Source organism: Myxocyprinus asiaticus, chromosome 9 (assembly GCF_019703515.2).
Source record: "Myxocyprinus asiaticus isolate MX2 ecotype Aquarium Trade chromosome 9, UBuf_Myxa_2, whole genome shotgun sequence".
In the NCBI taxonomy this organism is placed as follows: Eukaryota; Metazoa; Chordata; class Actinopteri; order Cypriniformes; family Catostomidae; genus Myxocyprinus; species Myxocyprinus asiaticus.
In genome coordinates, this window is record NC_059352.1 from 184,656 (window position 1) to 207,445 (window position 22,790).

General features: G+C 40.7%; 1 protein-coding gene across 2 annotated transcripts; it reads right to left on the minus strand.

Annotated features, from left to right (window-relative positions):
* Positions 1 to 595: 595 nt before the first annotated feature.
* Positions 596 to 12,456, minus strand: ddx3xb (DEAD-box helicase 3 X-linked b). Of its 2 annotated transcripts, XM_051706090.1 has the most exons (19): positions 12,119 to 12,455; positions 11,016 to 11,064; positions 10,812 to 10,859; positions 8,844 to 9,038; positions 8,624 to 8,753; positions 8,421 to 8,525; positions 6,914 to 7,013; positions 6,687 to 6,822; positions 6,501 to 6,598; positions 6,309 to 6,407; positions 4,426 to 4,586; positions 4,045 to 4,189; positions 3,325 to 3,469; positions 2,886 to 2,936; positions 1,563 to 1,744; positions 1,361 to 1,478; positions 1,078 to 1,231; positions 857 to 981; positions 596 to 722 (listed from the first exon to the last, which is right to left on the minus strand). In XM_051706090.1, exons 1-19 carry the CDS (start codon positions 12,149 to 12,151, stop codon positions 646 to 648), a joined length of 2,151 nt encoding a protein of 716 aa, XP_051562050.1. In that variant the 5' UTR covers positions 12,152 to 12,455; the 3' UTR covers positions 596 to 645. The 2 variants fall into 2 exon arrangements, with proteins under 2 accessions (XP_051562050.1, XP_051562051.1); XM_051706091.1 differs by lacking the exon at positions 2,886 to 2,936 and having other exon boundaries at positions 12,119 to 12,456.
* Between the last annotated feature and the right edge of the window lie 10,334 nt (positions 12,457 to 22,790).

The following is a 22,790-nucleotide window of genomic DNA, read 5'->3' on the forward strand; positions in this document are numbered from 1 at the left end:
AAGAGCCAATAGCGTCTGTGACAACAGCACTGATGACCCCATTATAAATTTAAGTTTAAAATGAAGTTGTGAGACCATCCCAGAGTTTGCCAAGGTTTGATTACATCCAAGCTTTTTTTTTTTTTTGCGCCTTCCAAAACAAATCATTTGAGGGGAAAATAATAAACGGGGGTGGGGGGGGGGTGACAAAGTAGGCCAAGAGTCAGCTGCACATTTAAAATGAAAACCAAAAAAAAAAAAAACAGCAAGTCTAAATTTAAAGGCACAGTACATTTACAAACAACTGATTCTCATTTTGCACAAAGAAATGAGATGTAGTGGAAAACTAGAATCCAAGCATCTAAAGCAAATTTTCTTTCTCCTTTAGCCCCCTTCTCTATGGAGAAGCATATCATGAGATTGGTTCCTGCTACAGCCAAACCTCCAGTTGTCCTGGCATCCCCGTATCCTGTGGAAAGACAGTCTTCCGGATGCGGTTAGAGAATCAAAGCTGGTAATGTACTGCAAAGTTCTTCAAAGCTACACAGGGTAATATAGTCTGGCTATGGTACATGTGGTTTCCATTCAGTGTGTTTGGCATGGTGATCCACTGTAATTGTGGGGGGTGGGGGGGGAGGGAGGGTGAAAAGATCAAGGGAAGGAGTCTCAGTTTCCCCACCAGTCCACCTGAGAGTAGTTTCCACCATAGCCATCACTGTTGTAGCCAAAGTTGCCAAAGCCACCTGAGGACCAGAAATAACAGGTAAGTTGAAAAGTACAGCAACGGAAGACATCTGAGACTTAACATTTTCATGCATCAACACTGATAACTGGGAGAGATCCCCAAGCAAAAAGCCATCAAGGCTCTGACACTTACCGCCACCAAATCCACGGTTTCCACCATGGCCCCCTGCGCTACGGCCACCACGATTTCCGAAGCCTCCACTGCTGGTGTTGTTGCTGGTCTGACGGTAGTCCCTGGCACCAAAAGCACCAGAGAACCTGACAGACAAAAACATCTTAATAAAAGGTGCCCAGAGGAGGATTGTAAAAAGAAGTGTAAACTTGGACAGAAACAAGCGCTGAAAAACACGTTACCTCTTGGCACGTCCACGGCTGCTGCTCTTGTGTTGGTGCTCATAGGCCAGGCTCTCCAGCCAAGATGGTACCTCCTGCTTGGCCTCCACCAAGATGTCCAACAGGTCCTTGGTGATGTTGCCATTCTTATCATTAAAGAATGATGTGGCAAGACCTGACAAGACAACAGAGTGATGCTCCACACTGAATTACAACTTCACCACTGGGCTTTGATATTAAACAATGTGCTACAACACTATTTATGCTCTAGCAAATAGTTCAATCAAATAGTCTCTGCCCTTACCAAGGTTGCCTACACGACCAGTACGTCCAATACGATGAACATATTCTTCAATGTCACTAGGCAGGTCGAAATTAATGACATGTTTTACATTGGAGATGTCCAGACCACGAGCAGCCACCTGTGTAACAATACGGTTTCAGAGAACTGCACCAAAATCACACAAATGATCTGAGAAATTAAAGAAACAAAGACTATGACGTACAGCAGTGGCAACTAAGATAGGGCATTTCCCAGAGCGGAACTGGTGGAGCGCTTCCTCGCGGTCTCTCTGGGAACGGTCACCATGGATACTAGTGCAGGCATAGCCTTCACGGTACAGGAAGTCCTCAAGAGCATCAGCTCCCTTCTTGGTCTCAACAAACACTAATGTCAGAGATTCTTTACCTGTTAGACAATGAGATGAAGACAAATGAACATCTGACATCAAAACTCTTCTGTCCATACCTTTGAATAATTGAAGCTAGTGAATGGCAAACAAGAACTAACAAGTAGGGATGCACCGAAATTTTGGATGTTGAAAATTTGGCTTTAAAATCTGTTAAACAAATCACATGGAGCAAAAGCATTGTAAATGTTGAACATTAAAGTCCACATCCTCAGAAGTGAAGTGATCACTCTCTTGGTTATTAATGAATGAAGATCATCTAATGAGAAGCATATTACACTACTGTAAATTAGCCAAGACAGAAACTCTTCCTGGAGTGTTCCGCCAAAATAAAAGCTAGAGGGTTTTAAAGTTACCAAAAGGACGCCTGAAATTGTCTTGTATAATAATTATATAACTATTATAAAACAACCAATAATAATAATAAATTACAATATTTAAATTGAGTACTGTGATATCCTATCACAACTCAAGTGAACAGATCCACTTCAGAATCCAGTCCATGTCCACATACAATGTGAAATATATACTATATGTGCCAACAGAACTGGCTTCATCTCTGAAAGTTTCTACTGGAATTATTGTTCATTTTGCTCAACAGTAGAGTAATTAACACAATACACATTTTATGGAATTTAATTATTCCAAACAAAGTCTAATTTACAATATTTCTTTTCGGAGTTCGTCCCCGTGTTCTAGAATTTTTCAGTTTCGCCCAAAAAGTTTATTTCGGTGCATCACTAGGGACAAGCAATTGGATCTCACGGACGTGAATTTTATGCCAAATTCAAAAGATTACTGCACCCCTAGCCATGCTGAACAACCACATGTTTTCTTGCTGATTGCAAGTAAAAATGCAGCAGTCTTGTAGCTTTAAATTTCAACATGGCATCGGTTGCATGCCACTTCATGCACCGATCCAACTGCACAAATGAACCACTGGAAAGGTGCATGATTTTCAAAAATCAGGGGTAAAAAAAAAAAAAAAATTAACGGTACATTTTAAGTTCTAACACGTTCCAGAACCAACTCATGAGGGGGGGAATGGTTGGAGGACAAACAATGTTCAAGCAAAATAAAGTGAGATGAGACTTGCATTTGTTCCACTTCCAGTGGAGAGATTAACACGTCCCTACTCACCAGGTTTTTCTACGTTCTCCCCCGTATTGTCCTGAACCTCATTCGGAATGACTGAATAAAATAAGACCTCATGATGAGCTTCAAGAAAATGGTTCAGTTTATTTCTTTATATAGTTTACATTGCTAAAGATGAAGCTCTAAGTTCAGGAGGTGGTTAAGCAGGCATCACTTCTCTACTGCAGTATGGGAGGACTACAGGAACATTTACATGACTAATACAAAACAAGGATGTGATAGCTCAGTGAACCTCAATTTCCATTGTACTTAATCCCTTAAAGACTTCATCCAAAGCCTAAAGTCAACTGTTTATTTAACAACACTCCTCAAACGCATCACTTGCAGGGAGAAGAGTGGTCTGCCATCATGGTCATTTCAAAATTAATCTCAAAAGTCAGATGAATGTTACAGAGTCTGTTTAGGAGCCATCAAACTAAATTACCTGTGGCATTGAGTAGGTCGAGCAAGAAGGACCTCTTGTCATTTTCCTCAACCCACACCACCTTCTGGGTGATATTCTCAGAGGTGGAACCAACTCTGCCCACAGCCAGGAAGATGTACTCCTCCAGGAAGTCACGAGCCAAGATCTAAGAAACATCAAGACACCAAAACTCAGACAACCCCAAAACTGAAATAAAATGATAAAAAGAACTAGCCTTTCAAGCTAAGCCACATCAATCCTGATGCTTTAATGATGATGGTCTTTTATTATTTTATTTTGGAACGCCCAATTGCCACTACTTAGTAGATCCTCGTGGTGGCGAGGTTACACGCCTCAATCCGGGTGGCGGAGGACAAGTCTCAGTTGTCTCCGCTTCTGAGACCGTCAATCCGCGAATATTATCACGTGACTCGTTGTGCATGACACCGCGGAGACTCACAGCATGTGGAGGCTCATGCTACTCTCCGCAATCCACACACAACTTACCACACACCCCATTGAGAGCGAGAACCACTAATCACGACCACGAGGAGGTTACCCCATGTGACTCTACCCTCCCTAGCAACAGGCCAATTTGGTTGCTTAGGAGACCTGGCTGGAGTCATTCAGCACACCCTGGATTCGAACTCGTGACTCCAGGGGTGATAGTCAGTGTCAATACTCTATGAGCTAACCAGGCCCCGATGATGAGGTCTTTGACATTTCCTCTGAAATGCTCACCTGGATCTCCTTAGGGAAGGTGGCACTGAACATCATGGTCTGACGCAGACCTTTAGGAGGCATGGTGTCCTGCTCCACAATACGGCGGATCTGTGGCTCAAAACCCATATCCAACATCCTGTCAGCTTCATCCAGCACCAAGTAACTAATGACAGAGACATACAGAGGTCAGACCATGCCAAAGACAGTGACAACATGTAAATTGAGGTCAACACCCTTCTTTGCCAAAGGTAACAGCCATTTGAATAACCGAATGAATGGGTGGATTAGTTTGGATTACAATTGAACGGGCCTGAGGGAGTCGCACAATCGTAAGACAAATGGAGAGCAAATCAAAACACAATCCAGAGAAGAACAAAGCTCCATAGATCCTTGGCTTACTTGCAGTAGTCCAAGCCAATCTTGCCTCTCTCCATCATGTCCACCAGACGACCTGGTGTGGCCACCAGCAGATGACAGCCTCTTTCCAGATCACGAATCTGCTGCCCGATATCAGCTCCTCCATACACCACACAGGGCCGAACATGAGAGCGGTAAGCAAACTAGATGTGGGAAAGACAAAATGCTACAGATGAAACAATTCAAATGATCAATGTGAAGGAAGTATTGAGATGTTTGCAGGGTTGCTGCAGAGTTTTTAAAATCAAATTTAAGACTTTAAGACCTTTTTCAAGACCTGAACAAATAAAATGAATACCGTATCCCCATACCAAAACAAACCAACACAATCTCAAAATAAATCATGTATCACAGATTCTTAAATAGGCAGGGGCACACATTCAACATGTCCTTAACATTGATCATCAGTAAAACAGGGCAGGATATGCAAGTTTATAATACTCAAGACATGTTCACCACAAATATATCACATTAAAATTGGTTTATGTATAGTGCCATTATATAAATAAAATTTAGAAGTCAACCAATATAGGATTTTGCCGATACGAAAATGAGTTGAAAGGCAATTAATCTGCCAATAGTTTTTAAAACTGGTAGCCTATATTAAATGTTCTTAGTCTTTCATTCCTGTTATGGGGAGGGCCAGACTGAGGCTACAAGAGCCCAAAATGAAATTAAATTCCAGATCAAAATACCAATGGGGGAATTCACATAGCGGAACTTTTTAGTTTAAAAGGCTAAAATACACCGGGAACTCTTATTTTGAAATGTTTGCATTTCACTGCTTCCAGCTGCTCACTCAAACAGATAAGGGAAATAAAATGTGCACTTCTACAATAATTGATAACGTAATTACAATATAAACAATTAAAAGTAAACATTGTCATTTATATCCAGCAGCCATTTCACCCTGTAGCTCAAGACCGGTTGCCCACTGAAGATAAGCAGGGTTGAGTCTGGTCAGTACCTGGATGGGAGACCTCCTGGGGAAACTAAGGTTGCTGCTGGAAGAGGTATTAGTGATGCCATCAGGGGGTGTTCACCCTGCAGTCTCTGTGGGTCCTAATGCCCCAGTATAGTGACGTGGACACTATACTGTAAAAAGGCACTGTCCTTTGGATGAGACGTTAAACTGAGTTCCTGACTCTCTGTGGTTGTTAAAAACACCAGGACACTTCTTGAAAAGAGTAGGGGTATAACCCTGGTGTCCTGGCCAAATTCCCCCCATTGGCCCTTCTCAATCATGGCCTCCTAATAATCTCAATACATGAATTGGCTGCATCACTCTACTCTCTCCTCTCCATCAATAACTGGTGTGTGGTGAGTGTACTGGTGCACTATGGCTGCTGTCACATCATCCAGGTGGATGCTGCACACTGGTGGTGTATGAGGAGAGTTCTCTGTTCACTGTGTAAAGCGCTTTGAGTGTAGTGTCTGAACAGCACTATATAAATGTAACATTCATTCATTAACATTATATCATCGACAGGTGATCATTAGTAATCGCTTGTCATAAATGTTCGATATGGCCTAATGATTGCGACCTGCTCAGCAACAGCTGGAAACACTCACAAGCCCCCACATGCTTGGAGAAACCTTACAATGCCACGTTTTCACTCTGAAAGACGCAGCGCATGCATTTACTTAATTGCATCGTATGCTTTTGAAGTTTGATAATTACATTAAGTCATCACAATTCCTGTCTTTCCACCCCCAAATTTAAGACATCTTTAGATAATTAAGAATTTTGTTGTATCATGTAAGATATTTAAGACTTTATGGCTGTAAATTTTGGAAAACTGAATTTAAGACATTAAGACTTTAAGGATCCACATGAACCCTGGTTTGGTCAAGCTGGTTATTACCTTCCGGGCCTCATCGTAGATCTGAAGAGCCAGTTCCCTTGTTGGGGCTAGAACCAGTGAAATGGGATACTGCTTACGGCGGCCATATTTCCCATTTTCCTATGGAAAAGAATGTGCTCAGTTCACATGGGTAACATGGGTGAAGAGTGGATTTTTCCTCCATTCCCAGACAAACACAACAGGAAGTAGTACCTGGGCACTGTTCTTTACAGCCTGTAGGGCTTCTCCTGGTCCATCGGTGTAGATCTGACTCAACACTGGAAGCAGGAAGGCTGCAGTCTTACCAGAACCTGTAACAGTAACAAAAACATCCAATTGTCTTTCAACCAACCATTCACCAGTCAGAAAAGCCAATATGCTAAGCTAATGATGTCTGACCTGTCTGCGCGCACGCCATCAGGTCCCTCTTTGACTTGATGATTGGAATGGCGTGCTTCTGGACTGGAGTTGGGCGCGTGTAGCGGGTCAGGTTTATATTACCCATAATGATCTCTCCCATCTCTAAATCATGGAACTGTATTACATAAACACACAAACCCTTTAACTGGAAGCCATACATTCATTTTTAATTCAACTCCACATGAGATATGGATTAGGTGACTCACACTTTCAATATGGTGAGGACAATTGTTGCCCGTGGCTTCAACAGGAATGTCGTCATATTTCTCAAAGTTAATCCCTGTGTTGCTTCCAGAGAACAGCTCACTGCAAGAAAACAGGTGGAAAAACATGTCAGTGGAATAGCAAAGCAAAACTATGGTTTAAAAGACACTTGCTGCCATAACCCTTAATCACGGTTCATTAGAGGTTTACAGTTTGGGTCAAATGTGACCGAAATGTCCTCAAAAAAAAAAAAAAAAAAAAAAAAAAGGCTCCTACGTGGGTCAGATGATTTTTATCTTCGAGTCTAGTAATGCGCACAGGCTTGTGTGATGGTTAGGTTTAGGGGTAGTGTTACGTCCCTTAGGGTTAAGGGTTAACCTAATCCTAAATGCAACAAGGTAAAGGGCACACTTTTGCTCTCCTGTCAGACCAACTAATAGAGAACACCAGCGTATAAATTCAACACTATTGTATTATTGCAAGTAGACATTAAAACAGCAGGGAGGAAGACTTCAGGGATACCCCTGGCCCAAAAGAATAAACAGAATCTAGAAATGAAAGCAAGTAAATTCCCTGAAAGAACATGAAAAATAAAGAATATAAAAATACTCACCCAACTACTCTAACCAAAAACAGGGACAAATTATATTCAAACAGAAAGGGCAGGACACCCCCTACACCTGTCTGCTATAAGTCAAAGGACTAGTCAGAGTTTTCAAAGGCGGAATAACAGCCACACATGAAGTACTGCGTTTAGACAACGCTGGCTCAGGAACACACACAGTTTGGTCTGGCGGATGGCGGGGAGACGGGACAACACAACTGGCCCAAAGTCGTGACAGCTCGCATCTGAGCAGCAGCGCCAGGATTTTGTAAAACGCTCCATCAGGAACCACCAATTGCAATCGTTAAGGTGGAGCAACCAATTAGTATATCAGCAGCACCAGGAACACACACACAGAGCACAAACTTAACACTCGCACCCAAACAGAGAAAGAGTAGAGCAAAAAAATCCACAAAACACGAGATGTAACAGGTAAAGCTAGGAAATAGAAAATATCATTAACCTGATATGAAATCAATGAAAGTCTGAGATACAGTCTTCGCTAATTAAACACGTGTGTTCTGCATTGTGGATGTGTTATTGTCTGTGGCTTTATGTCGGAGCGTGCTCTGAATTGTGGCAGATTTTTTAATCTTATTTGAATAATTGCTCCATGTTATAGTCTCAACCATTAATTTCCTATGGCGAGGCAAATCTGACTCAAACATGATGTGTTGCACTCCCCATCCCCCCCCCCCCCCCCCAAACACTTCAAGTGCAAAGCTTTTTGTGTGTTGAACCACTCAGATGAGGGAAAACATTTTTGATAAAATGACCCGAACAGCGATAAAGGGTTAAAAAGTCAAGTTGGAGCTTGACCACACATCACATTTTAATGACAATTCTGAACACACAAGTAAGAACTTCCAAGCAGAATGTAAAGGCAACCTTAGAGCAACACTTACTGTTCAAGGCGTTCGTTGGGGGGCAATGGTTTGGACCAGTCTTCATCTCTGGAGTCCTCCACCCATCGGCTGTTTCCACCTCCACCAAAACCTCCACGCTCATACCTGCTCAGCATAACAACACTTCAGAAAAAGCCAGAAGTGACAGAGACTGCCATCAGCCTTATAAAATAGGTCATTCTATGAAAATAAAAGACCCTCACCGTCCCCTGGAGGAAGACCCTCGGTCATTGAAAGAAGATTTGCCCCTGTCAGAGCGTCCACCAAAGCTGTTGTAGGCATTGTCTTTTGGGGCATTCCATCCACCTCCATCTTTGTTGTCATAGCCAAACCCTATTCAAGACAGAATTTTTTATATATAAATAAAGCAGGAAAAACAAGGCATGAATACATCTTGTATTTCTGTTCTTCCATGACACCTGCCTGCATTCTGCATTGGCTGTATGGGGTTGTAGGGGCCACTGGTTATGCCCCTGAACCCTCCTCTTCCACCACGGTCATTGCGCATAGGACCACGGCCACCAAAACTGTTGCCCCCATTCATGCGGTTGTCACGGCCATCATGGTAGCCATTCACAAAGCCATTGCTACTTCCATTATCCCAACCGCCAGGAGAATCTTTGTTCAACAGAAAGAGGGCCGTGTTAGTCAACTTCAATGTACTAGAAATTCAGTCTTCAGTTGCAGCCTTTAGCGGGAGTTGATCTTTCTGCACTGGGAATGGCAGTCGAGAGTCAAGCAGTTAGTAAAGTTGGACTCCCACTTCTTGGCCCCAGTTAGGTATTCTGTAATCAGTTGCAAATTTGTTTGAAAATTAAAAGTAAAATTGCCACTGCAAATATCACCATTAACGGAAAACCATGGAGAATTTGTTTTTCAGGAGCATCTGGACTTATTTATTCCAGATATTTAGGCACCCTTCTGGTGTTTTTGCCCATCCCTCTGACTAATGCCTGTGAATGGCATATTGGAAATTTGGAATCTGTTTGCAAACATGTGGCCAAAATAAACCAAGTGACAGCATAAACGTTAGTAACTATTCCGAGAGTGTTTTGGGGAAATTGATCATGAATGAAACGGCATGTTATCATGCATATTTGTTGATGAAATTTCCTTCATTGGTCATGGCCAATGTTCCAAACAAGCTTCGGTTGGATTTTGGCACACGTTTTTCCTTTCATGCAGGCGTACCGATCACTGGTGCCATTGGAGAAATTAATATTTTTTCAATCAGGGTCTCAGGACTCTGTTTTACACAGTTTAAGGCACCTGCAGTGCACTGGCACATAGATGGAAGCAAACACTCAAGACAGATCAAACGGTATCTGTAATGGGTATCTTTAAATAAAGACCTTGTATCATAAAATTACATTAGGCACGTCCCAAACTGCACACTTCTACACTATTTACGTCATTTTGAAGTGCAAGTAGTATGTTTACACTGAAAATGCAACAAAAGTAGTGTGGGGGGGCCTGGGTAGCTCAGCGAGTATTGACACTGACTAGCACACCTGGAGTTGCGAGTTTGAATCCAGGGCGTGCTGAGTAACTCCAGCCAGGTCTCCTAAGCAACCAAATTGGCCTAGAGTCGTGGCACAGTTGTGCGTGGATGCCGCGGAGAATAGCGTGAAGCCTCCACACGCGCTATGTCTCCGCAGTAATGCGCTCAGCAAGCCATGTGATAAGATACGTGTATTGACGGTCTCAGAGGCAACAGATTCGTCCTCTGCCACCACGAGGACTAAGAGCGCATTGGGGATTGGGCATTCCAAATTGGGGAGAAAAATCAAATGTACTACGAGTACCCGGATGATGCACTTTTTCAACCGTCAAGTGTGGAATGTTGGAGACTTCGTGTACTAAGTGTTCACAGCTTGCTATACATAGTGGAAGGGGCGGAGTTATCGGCAGCAATGGTGATCTGGCAAAACAATTGTAAATAATGGGGAATATGACTAGCAAAAAAACTAGCAAAACTTCTGTGAAGACAGCACCTTACAAAAGCGAGGTGAACGCTTTACCATCATATCATGCTGTGTGAATATGTATATTAGTGAAATAAATGGTGAACTGAGGGTGGATGGTGCACTAATGCTAGTGGCAACACAACGCTTGGATTTGAAACGTCACTTCCGTTGGCTATTAAATGGCGAATGCTTCCGTGTAGTAAAAAAACGTAAAGGGATCCATTTGGGACAACACGACACTTTGAAAAATTATACACTACATGGCTGAGTGCATAGTATATTTTAAAAGTGCATGGTGTATAGCGTGTCATTTGGGACACAGCTGTTCTCTCTTTTATAAAACATTAAGTCCATGTCACTGGAATTTTGTACAGGTTAACTGGGCATGCCAGAGTTAATAAGAGCTCAGAGGAGGTTTACATACCATTTTTGGAAGCTTCTTTGTTCCTTAAATGAGGTGGAATGTAACGTCCTGGTGACAGAAAGACTTTGTTAGAATGGCAAACAGTGTCTCAGAGATACCATTCATTTATCATCTAGAGCAGAAATCAACTCTTTCTGGACTGAAATGACATGAACAGAGCAGGAGTTGCAGAAGTGTCAATCTGAACAAGGAAAAGATACTCACTTCCAGGGACCCCTTGAACATCAGCGGAGTTTAAGTCTAAGACAGCGAGCTGAAAGGAAATGAGATGATGTTGAAGCTGAATGAGGTCAATGTGAAGAGAATAAACGCGGTGCTGCCACACGAACACATGTGGTCTGTACTAAAGCACACCAGGAGAGGGTTACCCTAAACCAGGATCAAAACCAGCTCGTTTAATCAGCCAGTGACTGCCTACAAAACTAAGATCAATTAAGAGATTAAACTGTAATTGATAAACACTGGAGTATATAAAACAAACATGTCAATATAAAAATAGGAGAAACTAACTTGATAAATGATTAAAGCTGCGACATACAAAAGCACAAATGTGTCCAGAAAAGGCAAAATAAAAGCTGATCTGAGACAGTAAATTAGATCATGTCAACATTTACAACACAAATTACATTCAGAAAAATATTAAATAAACCTTTTGTCAAATAAATAGCACTAATTGTTTTTGTGAGATTTATGATGTTATAAAACCAGTATTTTCACGCCGGTTTGTTTCCGGTTCACAAATAAGATTGACAAACCAAATGAATAAAAACTGTAATTTCTTTAGAAGTCTCTCGGTGGAATGAGAATGTACCGGATGTCTTGATAAACATCCGTGAAAGTAAATTACCGTCAAATCAAGAGCGGATTAAACACGAGAAGCGGTTTAATTACAGGCCCGAAGCGCAACGGAATTCACAATCGGAAAGTTTTTCTGGTCAATCTCGATTTATTTCTTGCGAACTGACTGAATGTTACAATACACACTTAAAACTACACAAAGATTTTTCAAATCAAACCGGCCTAAAACGCCTTTTAACGAGACGCGTGTGACCCTGTAAATAAACGCGCCGCATGGAGAGGCGTCGCGTAGAGATGCGTGTGATCCTCTAAATAAACGCCCCGCATGGAGACGCATCGCATAGAGACGCGTGTGACCCTGTAAATAAACGCGCCGCATGGAGACGCGTCGCAGCTCCGCCATCATCCGCTTCATCTACAGCAGCAGCACCTCCATCTTAAACACGCACCGCAGATTAACAACTTTATCCAAAACACACCCGAAACATCCACCATCGGCACCGGCTTACCTGCTGATCTAGACCGACGGCCACATGACTCATAACTAACGAGTGAAGAGGTTTGATGTCGCGGACAATCGGGTTTCTTTGTTTGCCGGTATATCGCTCTTGCTGCTGCCGTGTCCTGCGATTCCTGTCGATAAGACTTTCAAAAAAAGCAAACGAAAAAGTGGATTCCTCAAAAATGAATACGTTGCTTTAAAAACACGAAATGTTTTGTTTTTAATGTTTTATTTCCGATGACTTCGTGTCGACGGAACTCGAGCTGCGTTTCTTTCTCAATCTGAGGGTGAAATAAGAGCGCAGCGGAAACCGCGTCATTTTATTGGACGACGAGAGCCGATAGAAGTCACCGCGATGTGAGATATCGCGAGACTCTGCGCAGAAATCACCGCGTTGTGAGCTATCGCGAGACTGAAAATAAGTCACCGCGTTGTGAGCTATCGCGAGACTATGAACAGAAGTCACCGCGTTGTGAGCTATCGCGAGACTCTGATTGTGCCACATTGAGCTGTTTACAACAGCAATTATTGTATTTGCTTTTTTTTTTTTTTTTTTGTACACGTATGGCGTTTGTCCTGTGTGTATGTTTTGATACATCCGTATGTATGCACATCAGAAAATAAAGCTGTGACAGTTTCTCTGTATTGGTGACTGACACAGAACAGTCGAGAGAATTAAAGCGTTTGTATTCGAGTTCATCATGGCTAATTGGCTGTAAAGCTTCTCCAATGTCTGCTTTCACATGAGCAGTAAGATACTAACTAGAGTAAAGGAAAGATGAAGGTTTGCCCTGTTGGCACTTACTCTTATCAGCCAAACGTTTAATAAAGAATTATTTGCACACAAAACACGTGTACTTATTTTCCAGTTTATGTAGGTCGTTGAAATCTTCATAATTAATCTAAGTAACTATGGAGCCTGGTTTTACTACAATAACCACATTTTAACCATCATATCCATAGTGATAATACAGGAAAACGAAAACTATGGTAATAAAAATAACAATTTTGTGGGTATCAAGGTTTTATTGTGGTAAAACTTTAAAATAAGGTTCCATTTGTTAACATGAATTAATACTTTTACAGCATATTAATCTTAGCTTATGTTAATGTCAACATATGATTTTTAAAATCAAAAGTTGTATATGGTAACATTAGTTGTATAATGAACTAACATTAACAATTACATTTTTTATTTTCTTTTTTAAACATGTAAACACATAAACGACTGTAACACATATTTTGTTGATTGTTAGTTCATGATACCTAATGTATTTACTAATGTTTACAAATGGAACCTTATAATAAAGTGCTACCAACACTGTAGACGGTAGTAACATAGTTTTGGGTGGAAAACATGTTTTTTCTATAGTAATATTGTAGTAACCATGATTGTTTTAGGCTAACCATTTTTTTATTTTAATTATTGTTTTTTTTTTTTTTTTTGATGGAAACCATGGTTTTACTATAGTAATATTGTAATAACTATGAAAAGTAAGTAACCATGTTTTTGGTGGAAACCATAGTTTTAATACAGTATACTCTATCCATATAGTAACCATGGTTAATCTTGTGGTTACTAAAGTTTTACTACAAATGCCATGGTATTTGTAGTGAAATCAAAATAACCACAAAATTATGATTTTTAATACCATAGTTTTTGTTTTCCTGTATTATCACTATGGTTTTACTACCAATATTATTGGTAAAATATAGCTGGAAGCAGCGATGATGGGCCCAAACACAACTGGTCCATTTCCACCTGGTGGCTTTCAGAAAACAATGCAAAGTGAACACATGCATTTGGCATTTGACATTATTCTAAACAATTTTGAAGCAATTTGAGTAAATATGAGAGGACTATTTTAAAGTCTGTTGTAAGAGCCACACTTCCTGCTGCCAGGTGGTGGCGCTATGACCATGACCCAAAATAGTCACATCCATGTGATTAGCCCCCAAGACTAAACATACATCTCAATTTTGATGTAAATCACACATTGCACACAGAAGATATGACACTTCCTGTTTCCCATTTTTCGCCATTAATTGAACGCCTCGCCATGGGAACACTGTTCGATATATCAAAAATCTGTTCACAATTTAGCATCTTCAATGTCTTGGCATAATGTTGTCTAAATGTGGTGACAGTCACATGAATCCCCAAGGAGGAGTAATTAAAAGTTCATAGACTGCAATGTTCCAAAAAATCCAAAATGGCCAACTTCCTGTTGGGCGGAGCTAATAACTATAATTATTAAAGATGTCTGGTTTGGTGAGAACTATATATGTGCCAATTTTGCTGACTGTAGGTGAAAATGGGGGTGCTACAGAGGCCGTCTTACATGCCCATTTAAAGAGGGCACTTCTTGGCATGATGTTGCACAAATTTGGTACCAGTCACATGAATGCCCTAGGATGAGTATTTAAAAGTTCAGAGCCTGCGATTTTCAGAAAATCCAAAATGGCCAACTTCCTGTTGGGCAAGCTAATGACTGTGAGTATGAAAGCTGTTAGGCTTGATGAGAAATATAGATGTACCAATTTTGGTGGCTGTTGGTGAAAATGGCAGTGCTACAGCAGCCACCTTACACACCCACTTTAAACCTGTTAACTGTCACTGGCCAACAGGTGGGCTGTTTGAGTGTGGCTAAAAAACAAATGCTTTGTTTGATATCAAAAACTTCATCAATGTTCACATACTTGGTAACAAATTAAAGCTTAAATCTTAAAAACTCAACTTTCATCTTCTGCAGTCTATTTTGCAATTAGAACATTACAAGAAAAACATTTTAAAATGTTAAAAGAGTGCATTTTTAAAACATGCGACATGTGAGCGACAGTAGGCTACTTATGTTTCATGTTTTCTGCTTATGATCCAATCCAGTCATTGAAGAAAAAACAGCATGCGTTTCATAAAGCTCGTTTGAGATGAGCAAGTTCTGAACCGAACCGATCACCGGTGATCACCAACAGGTGCATGCCGGTTAGAAATCTGTCCTACTTGCTGTGATATCATGACTACGTATGTCAAAAATACTCCTGTGAGAGCAAGGCAGCCGCAGTTGTAGCAGGCAGGCAGCGCAGTTGCTTTTTCGAGCTGCGCGAACTGCAAGCACTATGGGAAATGACTTGCTGAAGACACAGCTTAATGCTCATTGGCTTAAACAACCATGATGTTTTGTTCTCTTTTAAAATGTTTTATTCTAATATCTAATATTTATCTCTAATATCATGTTTCTATGTGTATAAATTATATGTGAATATTCCAAACATTCTGACATTGCAATCTCTGTATGGGATATGTGATTGGTATCATATTTCTGAAATATATAAATATGTGTCTTTATTAAACAAAATATTTATGGAATGACATGTCTTATGGGGGTAACTAAATATCAGGTACATAGAGTGTTTTGTTTATCGTATTTATTTTCATTTAAATGCAACAATTTAAATTTCATCCACTTTATTTTTTTTGTAATTAATTTTTTTTTATTAATTCTTACAATAATAAAGAAAAGCTAAAACATATATACATACAATCAACATTTAAACCCCACATCCACCCCTCCCAATTCCCAACCCTGACCCCCAACAAACATCTCTGTGGTCACACATGAGTATATACACAAAAGAAAGCAGACAAACACACACACACACACACACACACACACACAAATATATAAAATCATACACATTTAAAACTATACTACTCTCTCCACTGCCCCACCCCGAGAGCCCTTCAAAAAATCCAAATAGTTGCCCCATATCCCAACAAACAAATCGAAGCTACCCCGTCTTCCAAATGACACCTCCTCAAAAGCCACCACCCTCCCCATCTCTGTGCACCACCCTTGAAATAGGGGTGCTCCAGCTGACCTCCAACCCCTCAAAATAATCTGCCTGGTGATCATCACCCTAACTGGTCAGAACCCAGTTCTCTATGTGTCTATTCCCCACATTGATGACCGCCACGTCACCCTAAACACGGAGTCTGGGGCAAAACAAAATCTGAGCGCCCAACATGTCACACACAAAACTCTGAACCTTCAACCAGAATTCCTGGATCTCAACAGAAAATCGCCAGCAGGTGGGTGTGTCTTTAAGACCAAGCCTATACAATCTAGAGGGGGTCCAATAGAATCGATGTAAAATCTTAAATTGCATAAGGCGCACCCTTGCATCTCTAGATTCAGACTTGATGTTTTTTAAGAATCCTAGTCCACACTCCCTCCTCCAATACCAAGTTTAAAACTTTCTCCCATAATCTCTTAATAGAAGTTAAAGCTCCATCTCCCAGACTCTGAATTAACAGGGAGTAATACACTGATGCCTCATGACCTTTTCCAAAAGCAGTAATCACCTCTCCCAGAGTATCTGCCGCTTTAGGGGGGTGTATACTACTCCCAAAATTAGTATAATTCAGGCGGCGCAGCTATAAGTACCTGAAGAATTGAGACCTGGGAATCCCAAAATGTTGAACCAAATTTTCAAAAGGTCTCAATACTCCACTCTCATATAGGTCACCGAGTGTAGTAAACCCCCTCACAATCCACTCTGACCAACAGAAAGGGGACTTATTAATACATAATTTTGGGTTCAGCCATATGCTCGAAGCAACATTTAAATAAATGTCCAAATTAAACACTCTGGACACTTTTGTCCACACCGAGTGCAAATGCGAGATAACGGGGTGTAACTTAACTTCTCCGGTTAGTTTGATAGAAAGGCTTTGTAATGGTGAAATAGGGGCAAGAACTTCCTGTTAATACAAAACCAGGGAGGGGCTCTCTCAGGTGGAAATGACTGGAAGGTGCCCGGCTGAAAAGCCGTTACTGGACAGTACGCTGTCAGAGATAAAGCTTCGTATTTAGACCAATTAACTCTGTATCCCGAGAACTAATTATTAATTCTGTGGAGGCAAGGCATAGATCTAGTGGGGCTGCGACAAATAATAAAATATCATCTGCGTAAATCAAAAGCTTATGCGTCACACCTCCCGCCACCACCCCTGGAAAATCATCCTCCTTTCTTATCGCAGCTGCTAATGGTTCCAGGGCAAGACAGAACAATAATGGGGAAAGAGGGCAACCCTGCCGAGTGCCCCTATCCAGAGTAAAATAATCTGAAATTAGTCCATTTGTTTGTACCGCTGCTACCGGGTGTCTATAAAGTAAATTAATCCATCCAATAACAGTACTCCCGAACCCGAAAATTTCCAAAATCGTAAAAAGATAATCCCATTCTACCATATCAAACACCTTTTCGGCAGTGACCTGAGACTGATCATTCGCTACTGACCACATGATATTGATGAGATGCCTGACATTATCAGAAGAGTTACGGCCTCGAATAAACCCCACCTGATCTATATGTATAAATTATGTCATAACTTTACTTAATCGATTAGCCAAAATTTTTGACAATATTTTAACATCTAGCCGGATCAGGGAAATTGGACGGTAACTCTTACACTCGCTTGGATCTTTGTCCTTTTTAAGAATCAGACTGATCCGGGCTTGTGTCATGGTTGGTGGAAGCTTTCCATTCTTTAATGATTCCGTATAAACCTCTAACAAAAGTGGAGCCAGTTCTGTAGCATAAGATCTAAAACACGCGGTGGCAAAGCCATCTGGCCCCAGAGCCATGCCTGTAGGTAAGGCCTTAATTACCTCGCTAAGCTCCTCCAAGTTTATCTCACAATCAAGAGAATTAAAAGCATTATTAATTCCAATGGAATGGTAGAAAAAGACTCTCAAAATTTGTATAGAAACAACAGACTTGAGCAATCCAATGGCAAAGTTGTCGTGGGGGCTCTCATAGGCGTACATGGACTGTTTGAGTTTAGAGGGATGGATGCCGGTTGGCGCTGTCGTGTGCAGGATTAACGCGCACGTTTGTTTGGTTCGGGGGGAGGTTTGGGGTTTGATTGTTACACTAATGTTGGAATGTGGTCTTTATAATATTTTTTTTGACACAGTCTTTTTCTAATATGTCAAATGTCAATATGAGTGGATTCACTCTCTCCACGTGGAATGTGAATGGGTTGGGGCATGACAGTGCCAACTGGCGTCCATCCCTCTAAACTCAAACAGTCCATGTATGCCTACGCGAGCCCCCGCGACAACTTTGCCATCGGATTGCTCAAGTCCGGTGCTTCTATACAAATTTTGTGAGACAGAATAACATACCAGAAGAAAATCTACAAAACAAACTCCAGCCAATAAGCAGAATAAACACAAAGAATGTGTAGATTCATCCGCATAACTGTCCCGAAGGTGTGTTCCTCCACAAAAGAAACTCCAGCTGCTGGACGGAACCAGCACAAAAAAAAGGCACCCAGCTTCCTTGAACAGTCAAGTTAAGAGGGAAGAGCTCGTCCAGAAATTCCACCATAATTCTGACCCTCTGCTCGCTCAGGAATTCCAACAATTCGGACGTAGTTTCGCCAGTTTCGATTCTCAAAGTCTTCCAACTTTTCCCAAATGCGTTCCAAGTCCACCTTGGTCGCTAGCGGATTAGCAGCTAATCGATCCGTTTCTCAACATCCGACACTCTTGTAACCAACTCAGTGAATTTAGCCTCCATGGCAGTGAACGATCGACATATTACAGTAAGATCCTCCTTTGTCAGCATTGCCGACATACTCGACAGTTGATGCTGAATCTTTTCCACCGCACTGTCCAAATCGAGTCCCGGGCTCAAGGCCTCCAGAAGGGCTTCAGCTTGAGCACATAAGTGTCTTTTAATGTCTCCGGAGCCCGAGGATTTTGAATTCTTTGACATATTGTCTTCCTAGAACAGTTATGAATCAGGGTGTACCGAATCACACCGGTTTATGACATAAAAAGTATTAAAACCAGCAAAGTGCGCAGAGCTCGCCATTCATACGTCCGATCCTCGCATGGCGTCACGTGACTCCTTGCATCCACTTTATTAACAACAAAGCACTTAAACGTGAATCACGCGGTATCTGCCTTTGACCTCAAAGCACTTGATCCTCTACGAGAAGTGAGAACTGTCTGACTTGACTGCTCTTATTTCACTCCTCCCCTGACTGCACCAGCCTGCTTTCATCTACTTTCAAGGAGAGGCGTCTGACATCTCAAACGAGCCTAACACTAATGAAAATGGACTCAACCATTTTACTCAAAACATTGAAAATAGGGGGTAAAAATGGGGCAAAACCCCGACTGATCCTCTATTTTTGTTATTATGCAATCAAAAATGTCTCATTTCAATAAAATATTGATACTAATTAATTTTTATGCAATCAAAATCGATCACTGTGTCTGAAATCATTCACTATTTCCTATATAGTGAATGACAATGAGTGCACTATATTTCAGCAGTGAGTGAATGAACTGAGTGAGTGAATTTGGATGCTGACATATACACCGAGCATCAGAGCTCTGGGGCTGTTGCAGAAACGTCACCACATATGAACTTTTAAAATACTTGGGCCCGGTTGCATAAAGCACCGTAAGTGTAATTTTCCCTTAAGGACGCCCTAAAGTTTCCCTTAAAATTAAAGGAGTTGCAGAATATCACAATTAAGTGTTATTTAAGGGGGTTATAAGTAAAACGTCAATCTCTTTCGGTTCCCTTAAAGTCACCCTGAAATGCCTTGACAAGTGAGGTTGGAGTTACTGTTTTAACATATTTCCTACTGAAACAGGAAGTGGGGGCGTGACATGTTAAACTACTCGCCCCATTTTTAAAACTAGCCAATAGGTTTTGGTTTGTAGCAACACACTAAACACACACCCCTTTCCATCATGCTGACCAAGCTAGAGCACTCTTACAGGGGAAACTTGAGAGGTAATCTCAATATCAGCCAGCTTTTCCAAATATTTGAAAACGATGATCTGTGTCAACATTACTACACAACCTGCCCACAAACGCACACAGTAAATCGCAGTCTTTGTTTACGACAAGGCGGGAGCCGCTGTGCAATACAGGTGAATGAAAAACAAAGGAATAAAATAGATCTCTGTTATGAATCACAATATACCAAGCATAATAATTAGAGAACGCTTACTAGAACTGTACATCCCAGGAAACCTCCGGCTGCACAAAAAAATTAAATAAACTCCAGCCACTTGTCCTTGCGTCTAGCTCCAGTGTTGGAGTCTTGTTCAGAAATTATCACCCCAGACACCCTTATGAATTATTTCCTTTGAAGACAATTATCCTCCACTGTGAGAGCTTCGGAGAGGTGAAAGGTGATAACCAACAGTCAGAACTCACTTTTTAACCTATTCTTATCAGAAAATCTGTTCGGAACGACCCTATTTCATGGCTTTTGCTCCCTTAAAAGTGCCCTGCGAGGGCTTGATCAGTACCAGTTAGAACACAGCTAGATGTTGTAAGAGGAGGCTGCGTTTCATTCAAAAAAAGCATTTGATTGGACAGAAAGTTTGATGAAAGTCTGAAGTGTAGAATGAGTCAAAAATGTTTGATCTGTATTGGTGCAAGGCAGAGACTGCAGATTTTAAATGCTTGTATTTTATGAAAATTAATTTTGTCAACATTTAGAAGTACACTAGCAAATAGATGACCTTAAAGGTAATAGATATAGATGAAAAGCAGCAAAACTTTAATTTTGATTCCACAGGATCTTTAAGTATTTATTTTTTACTTAAGAACGCCCGTATAACACGTTAAGTGTTGCATAAAGCCCCTAAAGTGCCATTTTTCTAAGTAAAACTTGGGAAGTTAAAGGGTTTCAAAAAACAAGATGGCTTAGTTTATATAACCAATTGAAGAGTACAGTAGGTCAAGGCGATTTATATTGCAGGATTACATATTTGACCATCACATAATATGAGATATCACCAACAACTTGGAGGGCCATCTAATAGGAACACACACACACAGAAATGTGCCTAGTATTTTCTGCTCTATGCATCTTTATAAACTGTATAAATGGATGCATTAATATAGATAATTGTGCAGATGTGGTATTTTGGCAATCATTCACCAATGAGGCTTGGCTGTCCTCTATTGGATATTTCTGGTACTGCGTCTTAATAAAAACTGCCACCAAAAGGTCATTTTTTGATATATTGACCTACAATTTGGATCATATCTGGGTCAGACATGTGGCTTTGATTTTCTAATATTTTTACATTTCAGTTGATATTTTTAGTATATTTTATTTATATATAAAAATAAAAACTTTGTGCAATACATTTTCATTACAAAACTTAACCTTCCATAACTTTTTTATTTCACTTTAAAAAGTTTTCACTTGCACATTGAACTGCCAAGTGTCTTCTTTAAAAAGAGACCAGACTTAGGTCTGTACTCCCTAGCATTCATGAGTTACAACCGTTAAAGTTTACACCCAAATATAGGAGGAAATTAATAATAACAATTAATGTGCTGCCATGGCAACACTAAGATATCAAATATCCCTTTACAATTTTACATCAACAGTGTTTTTTACATCAGCAGTGTCTTGACATTATTCTAAAGAATTTTGAAGCAATTCATGCAAACACAAGAGGGCTATTTCAAAGCCTGATAAAATTGCCTCACTTCCTGGTGTCAGTTTTTGGTGCTATGACCGTGACCCATAATAGCCACATAAATGTGATAAGCCCCCATTACCAAACATACAGCTGAATTTTCATCATAATCATACAATGCACACAGAAGTTATAAGCAACTTCCTGTTTCACCATTTTGCCTTTAATTTATTGCCTCGCCATGGCAACGCCATTCAAAATATAAAACATCTGCAATTTAGCACCTTCAGTGTCTTGGCATAATATTGCCTAAGTTTGGTGCCAGTCACATGAATCCCGTAGGAGGAGTATTCAAAAGTTCAGGGCCTGCCATTTAAAAAAAAAAATGCACATTCAATCCAAAATAGCCGACTTCCTGCTGGGCGGAGCTAATGACTGTAACTTTGAAAGTTGTCTGGCTTGATGAGAAAAATATATGTAGCAAGTTTGGTGACCGTAGAAGAAACTGACCCCACCACTTTTGTCAAAAGGTGGCGTTACAGAGCTCCCCAGCCACGCCCATGTGTTAACTTTTGCCCAGGCCTAATAATGGCCGACAACTCTAATGTGTGTGCAAAATATGAAAATTCAAGCATGCCAAGTACCTCAAAAACATGAATATACATAAAAAGGAATAATGACATTTAATGCATTGCCATGGCAACAGTATTTAAGATATCAAGAATCCCATCAGAATTTTAAATCTGCACTGTCTTGACATTATTCTAAAAAATGTTGAAGCAATTCAGGTAAATATAAGAGGGATATTTCAAAATCTGTTAAAAGTTCCACACTTCCTTCCACCAGTTGGTGGTGCTACGAACGTGACCCACAATAGCCCACAAGGCCGAATATATGGCTCAATTCTGATGTAAATCACACAATGCATGCAGAAGATATGAGAAACTTCCTTTTTTTTCTATTTTTTCACGTTATTTTATCGCGTCGCCAAGGCAACAGCATTCGATATATCAAAAATCTGTTCGCAATTTAGCATCGCCAATGTCTTGGCATGATGTCGCCCACATTTGGTACCTGTAGCATGAAATCCCTAGGAGGAGTATTTCAAATTCCAGAGCATGCATTTTTCAGACAATCCAAAATGGTCAACTTTCTGTTGGGCGGAGCTTATGACTGTCAGCATGACAGTTGTCCGGCTTAATGAGA